The sequence below is a fragment of the Caenorhabditis briggsae genome (genome assembly GCF_000004555.2).
Source record: "Caenorhabditis briggsae complete genome, chrII, whole genome shotgun sequence".
Taxonomy (NCBI): Eukaryota; Metazoa; Nematoda; class Chromadorea; order Rhabditida; family Rhabditidae; genus Caenorhabditis; species Caenorhabditis briggsae.
The window spans coordinates 13,919,842-13,934,800 of NC_013486.2; the positions used below are offsets into that span (position 1 = coordinate 13,919,842).

General features: G+C 35.1%; 2 protein-coding genes across 2 annotated transcripts; one reads left to right on the forward strand and one right to left on the reverse strand.

The window, feature by feature from the left end:
* Positions 1–3,109: 3,109 nt before the first annotated feature.
* CBG07853 lies at positions 3,110–3,528 on the forward strand (the record flags this gene model as incomplete). Its single annotated transcript, XM_002631837.1, has 2 exons — positions 3,110–3,389; positions 3,437–3,528. 2 exons carry the CDS (start codon positions 3,110–3,112, stop codon positions 3,526–3,528), a joined length of 372 nt encoding a protein of 123 aa, XP_002631883.1.
* A 6,771-nt stretch (positions 3,529–10,299) lies between these two features.
* On the reverse strand, positions 10,300–13,017 carry CBG07855 (the record flags this gene model as incomplete). The annotated part of the gene is made up of 8 exons (XM_045242989.1): positions 10,300–10,317; positions 10,516–10,774; positions 10,842–11,008; positions 11,691–11,835; positions 11,882–11,998; positions 12,120–12,257; positions 12,749–12,961; positions 13,010–13,017. 8 exons carry the CDS (start codon positions 13,015–13,017, stop codon positions 10,300–10,302), a joined length of 1,065 nt encoding a protein of 354 aa, XP_045093593.1.
* Positions 13,018–14,959: the final 1,942 nt, after the last annotated feature.

The window sequence follows — 14,959 nt, forward strand, 5'->3', positions numbered from 1 at the left end:
GGAACACTTTTTCAAAACATGCGCACAATTATTTTTTACGAATGTTTGAACTTAAGAAGAAGTCCAAAATCATAGACATTCATCATTTGTAACAGAATACAACAAACAAAAGAGTTGTACGTAATGAATGTTATATTTTTAGAGATAAGAACTTCTTTGTAGTTGTATAGTTGATGAGTATATTGTATTTTACGACAAACTACCCACTAAATGCCTCGTTTGTCGTAAAATATCGTGCTTCGTACGCAAAAATTCGTGTTTTGATGCGCAAAAGCACGAAATCGACCGATCGGTCAGCTCGGTTGGCTGTCGGTCGGCTGGGTCGATGGTCGGTCCGCGGTCGGCGATTATCGACCGACCGAAATGGAAGCCTTAGATGAGTAGGTTGAAAACTTCCAGGAAATAGGAAATTCAAAAAAGTTCATTTGGTCCTTCGAATAACATTCCATTTATAAAACTTTTTCTTTGAAAATTTCTCTTTCTTTCAGTTCCAAATTTATCACTATTTGATGTCAAAAATTTCAAGTTCAGTTTCAAAATAGAAAATATTCAATTTTCAAAATAATGGTGTACTTTACAGGTGTTCAGAACATAATTCCAACTTATTTTCAAACAATTCTACTGACTCAAAAGTCGAAAATATCAAAGTTTCCTAAGCAAAAATTTCAGACTTGTCATTTTGGAATTTGAGTTAAATATTTCAAAAGAGAAGTTTCAGAATCTTAATGAAGCTTTCAATAATTAAACATGCAAAAATGTTTAGTAGACGTTGACGAGGATTTCCAAGGTGTGGCAGGGAAGTTATTTTCAGATTATTCAGACTGAAAATGTTGTAAACAAAAGAAGATTTGAGCTCGGACAATCTGACGGCAGTGTTTCGGGATTTGAAAATCTCTTCAGAATATTATGAACAAGTTAAAACGAATAGTTTTCAGAATTTCGAAGTTTCAGATTTTCAGGTGTTCAGATTTTTAGATTTTCAAATTTTCAGATTTCCGGATTTTCAGATTCCCAGATTTCTAACTTTTCAGGCTTTTCCATTTTCGAGCTTTACGAATTTCAGTTTTTTAAATTTTCCGATATATGGAATCTTAAAAGGTCAAACTTCTAAAACTAGTAATTCATACATTCTCAAAATTCCGATAACAAATAGAACGTATTTTACAATTTCGTCTAGTCTAATCCCTCGATTACTTTTAAGTACGAAAGTTTTGAATTTCAAAGTAACTATAATACTTTCAGACAATTCAAGAATTTCAGACAAACTGGTTCCAGTGGAACGAAGGTTATTTTTTCATAGTTTGATCTCACTATACTTCACACGGGAAGCAAAAAATCTACCGTAATCCTTGTCCAAAATATGCATCTGCATCTCATTGAATTGTCTTCAAAACTATATTTTCCGTAGTTATACTATGCCATTTCCCCATTTTAAGCTGTTTAGATCAAGAAGACTAAGATGTGCACCAAAAAAAATAGATCCAGAAGAAATTAATGCTATAGGAAAATACAAATTTTACAAAGCTTCAGACTGCTCGTAGACATTCATATTAGAATGTGATCAAGAAGAATGATATGGATGGAAATAGGCAATTCACTCAAAAAAAGATTCTAATTACGTTTGAACATAGAGTTACCAAGAAGACAATTAACAGGGTCATCAAAATCAAAAATAACGCTGATGATGTTAGGTTCAAAAATTCAGATCAAGAAAACAGGCTCTAAAAAGTGTGGGAGTCGAAAAGTATATAGAATTTTTTTCAAAACTCTGATAATTCTGGAATGATGGAAAAAAAGCGTGCAAGAACTGAAAGGGTGAGAATCGGTGAGAGAACTTAATTGCCCGCGGTATGTCCGGGGTGTCAGGTTCCTGTGATAAAATAGAAGAAAATCAACAAGAAATGTAACAAAATCGGTTTATTATGAACAAGTTAGAAAGAAACAACAAATAAAAGCTTAGAATTCAAGCAAACTTACTTGAAATCTTTAAAAGAGTCTCTCAAAAACTACGAGCCAAATCCAAGCTCGCAATCACTCAAAACTAAAATTAAACTGTGCGCGCGCCGAGCGGGATAGCGGAGTGTCGTTGCGTGGTTAGAGGGAATCTTTAGAAGGAGTTGGAGGGTAGATGCACCAGGCAACTACTTTGTTGAAAGTTCAGAAATCTTGAAGGCTGGAAGGATTCTAAAATTTATAGCGGGAAATATAAAACAGAATGTACCTCTAATACAGTTGCACCCTTACAGCAAATTTCCCTCGGTTTCTGTGAAAGACATTGAAAAATACGGCCATCTTCTGGAAATAGTCATCTACTGTAAATGCCCCCGGGCACTTTGAGCTCAATTATCTCGGTTCTTGTAAAAGATATCAAAAAGTTCAGTTGGCGGATGTTTTATATCTCTCACAGGAACCGAAAAATATTAACTGAAAATAGGTGTTTTACTGTAACTGCGAAAATTAGCTTGGAATATTTCAGATACTCAAACCTCCTAAGAATTTGATTTTTGCAGATTATCTTCTTTTTCAGATACTCAGCTTCACTAAATTGATGTTGAAAATATAGCTTGACAACCTTCAGAATTCATTTGTGACATATTTCATTTCTATCCTTTGTTCGTTTTCAGAAATATTTTCAGCTTATACACTTCTGCTATTCCTTCTCTTCCCTGACGTCTTCATCTTCCCTTTTTCCAGTTCTTCCGGCGGACGTCTTCCGTTCTTTGCCCTTCTAGATATAGAGGCGGAGCTTAGTTATCTGGCTCCACCCTTTATACCTGGAATTCTCGGCGCCGCCTAACTCCAAAAGTTCATTTAAAAGGAGCTGAAACTTAGTGGAAGACATTCAAAACCTCATCTGCTTCCCCCGAGAATAATGAGCAACTCCTGGAGCTCCTCTTTTCTCTAGATTTTAGCAATACGAGCTTCTTGGATTTGCCTATAACATCCATCTCCATTTTCAACTATCTATTACCAGTTCTCAGCCTTTCTAAACCATTTCGAAGTATCCAAAAACTACAGTAACCTCCAAAAGATTATCTGCTACCATTTTCTCCTCTGCTAATTTCTTTTAATTTCCCAACTGCTTCTGAATCCTTATATTTTTTCAGCCATGCAATTCTCGAAGATCTTCCTCTTCTTCTTTGTTTTCGTCGTCGTGTCTTCGTTCGCCCTCAAGGCCTCCTCGTTCACCTTGGACCAGGCCAAATCAGATCTCAAGGTCATCGAACACGATGTCGAGGAAATGGAGGAAAAGGAAGCTAAGATCTACGCTGAGATGTTCGAAGAGATCTTTGTTCTCAAGCAATACGCCAGAAACCTGAGGGGAAGAAGAGGGGTAAAATGTGGCTCAAAAGTTCTCGAAAAAGTGATTCAAATATGCGGAGACTTCAGTGAGTTTCAGCGACACTTTTCTTTTCTGTATAGAAATTTATTTCAGGTTCTAACACAGGACGTGACATTGCCACCCACTGTTGTTCCCATGTCTGCACGGATGAGTATTACAAGAAAAACGTCTGCCCACAGAAGTGAGATTAGATGTTATCCATCCGAACCAGAAAAGTTCCCCCGATTACAAATGTTAACCCTTTTGAATCCCTGCCCCCCCCCCCCACACCCAATAATTCCTCACATGTTGTATTCAATCTCCCCTGATCCCCGGTCTCATTGTCCAACTCAATCTCCAGTCTTTCGTTTTCCCAGTTCATTTTCCTCTTGATTCCATACAAATTTACTTCATGTACTTTTTGTGTAACCTGTTAAAATTCAACTTGAAATTCAATTTCAGTCAATAAACCTATTTATTTGTCGTTCTTCGATTAGATCTTTACAGAGTCTATCCTACAGTAGTCCTTCGGAAGTCTTCGTTGAGTTTATCCTCGTTCCGTAGACTGCTGACAGTGAAATCATTTGAAATCGTGTCTTACTATTGTTGTGTCCTCAATCCAATCAGATTTCCGGAGTGTTTGGGCAGATTTCCAGAAATTTGGAGGTTCAAAAAAAAATTCTAAATTTGCCTTTTTTCACACTTTTTGAAGCCTGATCCATTTCTTCGAACCCCAAATCATCGAAAAATCAGTTTTTAATTCAAATTTGATTGTGAGGATCCATTTGGATTTCATTACATCTCGGTAACCCAGAAAACATAATTAGTGCCTTTTTGAGGAAAATAACAGTTTCAGCTATTTCCAGACATATCATTTTTCTTGATCACATTCTATATGTATACTAATGTATACGAGCAGTCTGAAGTTTTGTAGAATTTGTATATTTCTATAACAACAATTTCTTCTGGATCTATCTTTGCACGTCTTAGTCTTCCTGATCTCAAAGATAAACAGATTGAAAATGGGAAATAGCATAGTATAACTACAGAAAATATAGTATTGAACACAATTCAATTCGGATACAGATCCAGATTTTGAATAAGGATACCTGTAGATTTTTCGCTTTATGTGTGAAGTATGGAGAGAACAAACTATAAACCAGTTTGTCTGAAATTCTTGAAATTGTCTGAAAGTATTATAGTTAGTACGAAATTCAAAACTTTCGTACTTGAAAGTAATCAACAGATTATACTTTAAAAAATTGTACAATACGTTTTTCTTGTTTTTCAAATTTTGAGAATGCATAAATTACTTGTTTTAGAAGTTTGACCTTTTGAGATTCTGAAAATCTTACATTACGAAAATCTGAAAATTATGAAAGTTAGAAAATGGATAAAGGAATATTTTCAATACGAGGTTTATCTAGAAAAAATAAAATCACACCTCTAATAGAAGGGCCCCCGTAATAGAAGGGCCCCTGCGAAGAAGGATGTCCTTCAAAATAAGTCTTGAAGTAAATAAATTATGTATGTTTTGAAGGTGAAATATTCCGGGAGTTCCTCAATTTAATATAAATTTGTTGAAAAACTTTTTGCAATGAAAAATTGCTCAATTTCGGTGGATTTGACAGATTTTTATGAATTTTGAGCGAAAATAATAGAAGGTCCCTCCGGAGGTACCTCGAAACACTAGAAGGACCGGCCCTCCTAATACAGGTTTCACAGTAAATATTGTTCGCAACATTCTGAAGATTCCAAAACAAAAGTCCACAGAGCTGTTCTCTATTTGTTATCTGTGAAAACACACTATTCACCCAGCCGTATCTATTTTCTCAACCCAAACACACAAGACCCTGCGCCTCCTATCTCTACAGTTTGTTGTGGCTACATTGTTCCTATTCTTCTTTCCTACCCTCGTTATCATCAATCTATGTTCTCTCGTTCTTGTTATCAGTAGTTAACCTACAACTCCTCTTTCATTCATTGTATTCCACATGTATTCACTCCATTTGGCTCTAATTTGATTGCTCGAGCCTCGAAATAATTTTTCTGCTTACTTCTTTATAATCTAAACTTTAATAACCTTTTGAGACTATTGCTGACTTTATTTTCCGAATTTTGCCAACAATGCTTTTCGAAAACACCTTCCACAGTATCATTCATCAGAGGTAATAAAATTTGAACTTCTCACTTATTTATTTAAAAAATAGAATTGTATATGAAACAGTGAATGGCAACGTCTAGCTGATATGTAGGACACTCCGTTAGCAGTCAAAAAATTTGAAAATTACTTTTTTCCTGAAAATCCGGAAGATTGCTCAGTGCTCAAATGTTATACTATATTACCTTTGGGAAATGGCTAACAACGATATCGAAACCGACCTGCTCGAAAAACCCCGAAAGGAGACGAAACAATACGTCGTAGCAGCGATGGTAGAAATCATTCAAATCGAGTAAGATATCGAGCAAAGAATGCATCCCAACCATTTGGAAATGGTCGATCTGGTATGAGTGGGGAGACAAGAATTGAACGAGATACTCACTACGTTGAAGGAAGAACGAGAAGAGCGAAATGAGTTGAAAGAAACGGTCAGGACACTTCCGTCCTCCACTTTTATCCCCAATTCTTTATTTCTATCATTTTTTTCTGTTACTTGTTATCTTTTATAATTTGTTGGCTCTTTATTATATATGAAAGGTTTAATAACCCAAGTTTGAGATTGTCATCCACACGAGTAAAAAGCATTCTACCACACACCTGCTGGACCTGCCCCTAAGGACAAGGACAGCAACACCCAGAACACCATTTCAGTTTAAATATTCACTGCAATCTATCTCAATTGGGGAGTAAATTTCCTTTAACAAGAATTGATCCTTCGAAAATAAACTTTTATTTTTTAAGATCCAGAGATTTTTTCAATAGTTCAACAAGAATTTCATAATCCATTTCATCGGAATTTTCTGGAATCACTGAACGAATATCTTCTCTTGATTTCAATTGATCCATACATGATTTCTGAAAAATAGAAGATACATGTTTTCAAAATTAGAATTAGCATAATACCTGCCAAGTTTGAGCTCAATTATCTCGATTCCTGTAGAAGATTTAAAAAATGTGCCAATTAATGAAATGTTTGTGATAATAGGATCAACAATTTATCAGTTGACAACTTTACATAACTTTGATAGGAATCGAGATAATAGAACTCAAAGTTAAAAGTTCAAAACTCACTTTCAACTCTTCCAATCTGAATTTTCCAGCCATTTTTAACTTCAGTTTTAGATCCTCATGCTTCATCAGGAACTTTTTACACTTTTTGTCAACTACTGGTGTATCGTACATATCAGCGATTGTCAAAATTCCTTCGACTGTTTCTTCTGGAATTTCTTAATTTAAAGGATAAGATAAGTACAGTAACCCACCATCTATTCCAGGTTCACCATAGAGTACCTCCAGGTAGTATTGTAAATATTGAGGATTGAGATCTTTCAATTCGATTTCTGTTTTACCAGATTCTTCAAATTGTCCCAAAAAGAGAGCAGCAAAATAGGGAGACTGAGAGGAGAGGAACTGAAACAAATCTTGCTGATTATTTTCCTTGTGAAGCTAACTTACCAATTTCGAAACATAGAATTTTGTGTCCTTCACTTTCAATATTACATCACTCTCACTCAGAAAACTGCTTCACATCCTCTCCAAAGCTTCTCAATTTCTCTGGTCGAAATCCAGTCATTTTTATGATTTTCACATCAATTTCCACTTCTAATTTCCCATCATTCAAATATTGATTTTCCAAAGTTTGCCATTCAATAAACTTATGCCATCCCCAGTCAGCAGATGTATTGAACACTCTACTGCTGGATTTCGAACAAATTGTTTCCTTATTTTTTGAGATCATTTTCTGGATACGGTCAAGGTGAATTTCTTGATTTTGATGAACATCTGCATATGTATACATTCCTAGATGTTGATCTCGCCTTTGTATTTTTATTTGCCTAAAATTATATCCAACTGGGATTGAAAAAATAAATAAAACTCACCATCTCACACCAAAATGTTCTTCTACAGGACTACAATAAAATCGCATATCTGTTAGTTTCCCAACATCATTGAATTCATATTTCAGGGTGAATTCTCTTCCAACCATCGAATCTGAAAAATGAAGAAACAGTTATCGAGCAAGAAGTTGAGTCTTAAAGAGGTCTTAAAGGAGATTTTTCGTAGTTTTTTTGTAGCTAGAGTATGCATTCTACCGTCACGGTGTACAACGCTTAATGTCACTCTGCGTACATCTGTCGTCCTCGCCTTTATGTATGCAATCGGGCGTGCGCTTTCTCTCTGCCCGCGTGGCTCAGTCGGTAGCGGCGCCGCACCCTCAATCATCGCCCTCACAAGTTCAACTCCTCGAGGGGCATCTTTGAACGGAATTTCGAGAACATTATTTTTTTCATGTCCCCCACCTTTAAGCACAATAAAATGATAGTTGCTGAAGAACAATTTTTTTCTCTGAAGAAATGAGCTTTTAGCTGCAAATCTTGAAAAAATCGAGAAAAAAAAACAAAGTCCGTAGTAGCAAGTTCTTCAATAACCTTAAATATAGAGTTAGACTTAGCAATAAGAAAGGAAGATTTCCTCATTAAAACAACAAAACCTACCATTATGAGCAATTTTGAACTCTGTAAAAAAAGAGATTGTGTAAACAGAAAAAAGGTAAATAGGAAATACAAAGGAGTATCAAAAAAATGTTTCGACTTTATCTTTTTTTTTCGAAATTTCTCTATTTTTACTCAAATTTATCTCAATAAAAATTTCAAAGATATAAAAATTCTGAAAACCTAAAAATCTACAAATCTAAAAATCTGAAAGTTTCAACACAATCTTGGAAATATCTTCCTACACCTATCCCACTAATCTGGACCGTTCCTCACCTCTTCATTTGGCAATTCCACGTTCTACAGTATCCCATGGGTCGGGCATTGGATGAAAAATTGGCATATACATTTGAAAAAAGCGGTGACTTGGAGTTTTAAAAAAATAGTGTTTTGAGCCGTTAAATTCTATTACACATGTTGAATTTCCCAAAACAGTTCATTTTCGTATTTTTCAAATTTTTCCAGTATTTTTTTCCGAAGTTTTTAGGTTTCCCTAGTTTATGAATATATATCGTTCTTTAATCCAGGGCTGTTCCAGTTTAAGAAAAAAGTAATCTTAGAGACTAGGCTTCAATTTTTCCTTTTTCAGAGTTCCACTTTTCCAAATCCGGATTCCAGGACACACACATTTTCTTAAACAGTTATATTGGTCCCAAATTCTCCGATTGACGTCTTTGATGATTAACTTTATTGTTTCAAAGTCTTTCTAGAACCTTCAGTGACGCATTCTTAGTGATATCTTTATTTTTGACAACATTTTAGTGATAATTTTTCAATTATCGTCACTAAATCATGTGAATTTCTTCGCACTATGTATTCCTCATTGACTTAAAGGTGGGGGGACATGAAAAAAATAATTTTCTCGAAATTCCGTTCAAAGATGCCCCTCGAGGAGTTGAACTTGTGAAGGCGATGATTGAGTGTGCGGCGCCGCTACCGACTGAGCCACGCGGGCAAAGAAAAAGCGCACGCCCGTTTGCATACATAAAGGCAAGGACGACAGCTGTACGCAGAGTGACATTAAGCGTTGTACACCGTCACGATAGAATGCATACTCTAGCTACAAAAAAACTACGAAAAATCTCCTGTCCCCCCACCTTTAACCCATTTTCCAATTTGTTTGGCAATGTCTTCACAGTATCGTAGTACGGTATTGGGATTTTTCAAATCTAAGGATAGTTCAGGAACTACGGTAGGAAATTATGAATGGAAGGTTGAAAATAAGGAAGATTTTAGGTATTGAAACCAAACACAATCATTGGAAATGCAATTTGAACGACAATGAAGTTGATAATGTGACTAAATTTCTTTGCTGTTTTACTTTTCAGTTCTACAATGACCTAACTTTTATTCCGCTGAATGAATTCTCAAACTTAAATCCTCGGAATGAAAGACAATACGAAGAAATGTACCCGACTAGACCATTATTTGTCCCTCCATGGATTTTTTTTCCGGATAATTTCGAGGCCTGAGAATCTGAAAAAAATACAGAGTGCTCATTTTCTGAATAATGAGAAACTAAAAGGGCACATCAAGATGAACAGAAGGTTTTCTATTGTAAGTATTCAACAGATGGAGCCTGATAAAAATTTATAGGAATCCAATTGAAAAATTGTGAAAAATAATCGAAGTACACTTACCGTAAACACCCTAATAGAACGCGAACCGGACTTTGAGCATATATATCTCGGTTCTTTCGAAAGATATCAAAAAAGTTGCCAACTATTAAAATGTATATCATGATATCAGCAACATTTTAGCAATTACCTATTTTTCGATATCTCCCACAGAAATGTGACGGTTCGGGTGGCGTTCTATTAGAGTGTTTACGGTATGTTGACAAAATTGTTAAGAGAAAAAAAAACAAAACTTTTTATTGTAAACAATATTTTGATTAGAAGCTTTAAAAAAACCGAAGAACACAAAAAATATCATATTATCAAACTCATTATCACTCAAACTGCATTCCCACTAATTGTCATTGGTTTCCATACCTGAAATCTTCCACATTTTCAACCCCCTGTTCAAAATTGTCTACCGTAGTTCCAGAACTATCCTTAGACCTGAAAAATCCCAATACCGTACTCCGATACTGTGTAGACACTGCCAAACAAATTGGAAAATGGGTCAAGGTGATGAAAATTGTCAGAAAATCAAAAACTAATAGGAAATCGAAACATCCTCTGGAGATTTCTTGCATTTTTGAGCCCCAAAAGAACACTTACACATCAAGACACCATAATGGAAAGAAGGAGTAGATGAGGTAGAAAATTCCCGCGGGAAATGAGGAAATCACATAGGCAATCGTGTTGAAAATTACAAATTTAGTGGTTGCAGAGTTTCTGGAATGTGAGAGGGAATTTGAAAAATAATAATTTGTAGAGGTACTTGTTCTGGTTAGAATTTGAAAACATTTGATTTCGGGATTTCGCGATTTTCCGGATCTCAACAATAAGAAAAATGGTAAGAATAGGGAACATAATAGGTGGAATGATCTAAATCAATCAATCTTGAAATTCCAACAGCTAAAGGTAATTTACCTTACTGAAAACCGCATTCATTACCATATAAATCTTGGAATACAAGAATCCATTCCACTCGAATAGTGTTGACGGTACCATAATGTACAAATCAAAAGATGTTTTATTTGGATTCGATTCCTCGTAACATTCCCATTCAATGTTACCAACATAAGCTATATCTGTTCCGAGGAAACGTGCGAATGAGATAATGGAACTAAAAAGGAATGCAATAAGACAATTTTTCCAACCAAAAGAGACACTTGTAGCGGTACGAGATCTGAAACAAGTGCAGTACAATCGAGTGAACCTGTTTGGGACGATACTAAGAGATAGAGCTCACTTACCTCATCGGAAACTTGAGCACAAATGTTCTAATGGAAGCCATTGCTAGACCTAAAAAAGGGTCACATCGTCTGACATCATCTTGAAGGGAAAAGAAAATCCAATCGAAGAAAACGTAGGCGTACGAATCAGGGAGTATGCTGGAAGATTCAAATGCATGGATGATCTGCTAAAAGAGTTCAATATTCTAAACCCTACCATAGCTTAGTATTATCGTATGCCCTTTTCATCCAATCTATAATAGGCCAAACCATGTATACCAAATTGGAAATCGCAATTCCTAACAATAGAATATTTGTTGAAGATGTTCTCATTGATTTCTGAGCCAGTACCACCAAATGAATGGAATTCACTAAAAATGAAACTGCTGATAAGTGAGGTGTATAACAATCAAGAGAGTACATCCAATCTCTGAAAACATTTTTTCTGGGAATCTTCAATCTGAATGAATCATACCTTTCCATGACGTTGTCGAATTAGAGGTTTCTGAATTTCAAAAAAACACACACAAGTTTGAAGGCCTGTTCCGTTGGACATGCATTTTATACTGAGGTTCCGTTGGAAAACAATACGAAGAAATGAATCCGACTAGACCATTTTTTGTCCCACCATGGATTTGTTTTCAAGAAAATTACTTGGTGTGAGAATATTTTAAAAAAATATAGAGGACACATTCTTTGAATAATTAGAATTCAGGTACTACCTCACGATTTAGAAGTACGTGATAACTATAACTGAAGGAATCCACTAGAAAAAGCCTTTTGTCACTTAAGTTGGATTTCCGCTGATTGAGTTTGCTTTGATAACCTGAAATCTTCCACATTTTCCGCCCCCTATTCAGAACTTCCTACCGTAGTTCCAGAATTATTCTTCAATCTCAACAATTCCAATACCGTACTCCGATACTGTGTAGACATTGCCAAACAAATTGGAAAATGTGTTAATGTCATGAGGGATGTTAGGAATCCCAACGCGAATACAAAATCCGCAAAGTTTCTGAAATTTTTATCAGGATTTCTTCAGAATTCCAAAAAAGACTTACACCTCCACAAGCCAAGCAATATCGTATGAGTGGAGGACATAGAAAATTCCAGAGGGAAGCGCGGAAGTCACATACACTATTGTGTTCAAAAATACTAGTTTTGTAGTTGCCGAGTTTCTGAAATTCGGGCGGAAATTTGACATTTTCGATTTCAGGAACTACTTTTTTGGTTTGGGTCTGAAAACATTTTGTTTCGAGATTTTGACTTGACTTTTCGAATTTGAAAAATTTAACTCACTTCATAGGGTATTTGAGCACAAATGTTCTTATGGAGGCCATTGCAAGAAATAAAAATGCTTCACATCGCCGGACGTCATCTTGAACGGTATAAGAAATCCAGGAGAATATTACGTAGGCGTATGAATCCGGAAGTATGCTAAAATATGAAAATTTCGTTTAATGAAATGTCTCCATTCAAAAAATCAAGGTTCAACATCTCTTAACCTCACCATTGTTTGTTACTGTTGGATGATGAAAAACAGGCTTTCAATATATATTAGCAGCAAAAAATATTTGGTTCGGCTCAGTTGCCCGGGATAGGTAACCTTCAACCCCGTCTAAAGGTTCCGTTTGTTTACTATTAGGCTCGTAGTTCTTGACTCTTTGTAGGAATGTAAGTTTTTTGCTCGATTTCTAAGCTTTATTCCTTGTTTGTTACGATTCAACCCGGTTTAGCTATAATGGATCGTTATTGCAACCTAAACACTTCCTACAAGAACCTGATACCCCGGACATCCCGTGAGCAATTGCTCACAAGCACGTCTCAAAACTGCTCAAACTGAGGCAATTTTTTTAGAAAATGTAATAAAGTTGAAGTAGGCCAACAACAACAACCTCAAAAAAGGGTCCAATGACCCTAAACCTTACCATGGTTTCATAGAATTGTAAATATCTTTTAGCGCATCTATTATAGGGTAAGTCATGTATGCCAAATTAGAAATCGCAATTGCTAACAATATAATATTTGTGGAAGATGTTCTCATTGATTTCTGAACCAGAACTATCAAATAAATGGAATTCAGTAAAAATGAAACTGCAGATAAGTGAGGGTCATAATGCAAAACATCGTGTATCCATTGTCTGAAAGAATTGGATAGTATTGGGGATCTTCATCTGGATGATTCTTACGTATTCATTATCTCTCCGGAAGGTCGGTAATGACACTTTAGAACTAAAAATAGGTCATCGTAAACACGCTAATAGAAGACCGTCAACTTTGAGTCTATATATCTCGGACCGCTTCAAATTTTTCATATTTGATCTAGACCAAGCATTTTTTATCACAAAGCCAATCTTTTAAAAAAATTCTGACGGAAAATTGTTTTTTTTTTACTTCTGGAGTCATCGTCACGTCTGTGAAAATTCAGAAGACACAAAAATTGATTGAATTTCAGAATACTTATATAGCGATTTGTTAAAACTTAAGATACATTTAACAAAAAAGTTTTCGATGATTGGACAAGTTTGGGCAAAGTTATGAACAAAAGTATATAGTGACACTCACTAATGTTCGCCACTGTATCTCGGTTCCCGTCAAAGATATAAGAAAGAGGTCAATTGACAAAATATTTTTGATATTATGGTAAACATTTTGTTAGTTGACAACTTTTTAATACCTTTCACAAGAACCGAGATATATAGACTCAAAGTTGACGGTCTTCTATTAGCGTGTTTACGATGACTAATTTTTAGTTCTAAAGTGTCATTACCGACCTTCCGGAGAGATAATGAATACGTAAGAATCATCCAGATAAAGATCCCCAATACTATCCAATTCTTTCAGACAATGGATACACGATGTTTTGCATTATGACCCTCACTTATCTGCAGTTTCATTTTTAGTAAACTCTATTCATTTAGTAGTACTGGTTCAGAAATCAATGAGAACATCTTCCACAAACATTATATTTTTAGCAATTGCGGTTTCTAATTTGGCATACATGACTTACCGGCTCTTGTCGGTTATTTTGGTCCTTGGAATTATTTTTGGTCCTTAGAATTATTTTTGGTCCTTAGAATTATTTTTGGTCCTTAAACTTTTTTTGGTTATTCACAGTGCCTGTGACATTTTTTAATTTTTTTTTATTATTTAGCATTTTTATTTGCCTTGCTAATTGTTTACACTTTCATAATTCAGTCTGCCTTCAAATTATTTATTTGCAAATATGGAACAACTGATAACGAAGTTGGAAACTCGTCGCGGCAGTCTAGGAATACATTTTATTTAGTAACCTTAACTCTATTTCTAATTATCTAATCTTAACTCTATTTCCAAAAAATCTAATCTTAACTCTGTTTCTAATTATCATGGTCGTCCTCCACTTCTTCTTCCTCCTCTTCAAGGCAAATAAAATCGCTAAATAATAAAAAAAATTTAAAAAATGTCACAGGCACTGTGAATAACCAAAAAAAATTTAAGGACCAAAAATAATTTTAAGGACCAAAAATAATTCTAAGGACCAAAAATAATTCTAAGGACCAAAATAACCGACAAGAGCCGACTTACCCTATAATAGATGCGCTAAAAGATATTTACAATTCTATGAAACCATGGTAAGGTTTAGGGTCATTGGACCCTTTTTTAGGTTGTTGTTGCCTTCTATGTACTAGAGTGTTTATGGTAATCAGATGATTTTCATATTTGAAATTTTCAATTCGAAACACAAGATTACCAAGACTTAGGAGATCACAAAAAACGTTTAAAAAAACGAAGCATATTTTCCATAAACCAGTGTGCCTTTGTGTCTCAAATTTCCGTAATTCGTTTTTATCCTAATTTCTCGTTTTTCTGTTTTTTTTTCGCTTCCCAAAAATTTTTAATCAATGTCACAAAGAAGTTAGAAAATCTAGTTGGCCGAAAAAAATTGAGAAAATGTATAGAAACCCGCATACTAGAATAATACTAGTCTTAAAAATACGAAGAATTCCGAGTTATGAGAAACAGCCGGAATAAGAAGAATGAACATCATTTCATAATGAGGTTCCGTCATGAAACTATTTGTCTGTGAATTCATTAAAGATATATTGTCTATTCAATAAAACGTGGGCGCGCCGCAGGTTGCAAAGTGACACGCCCCT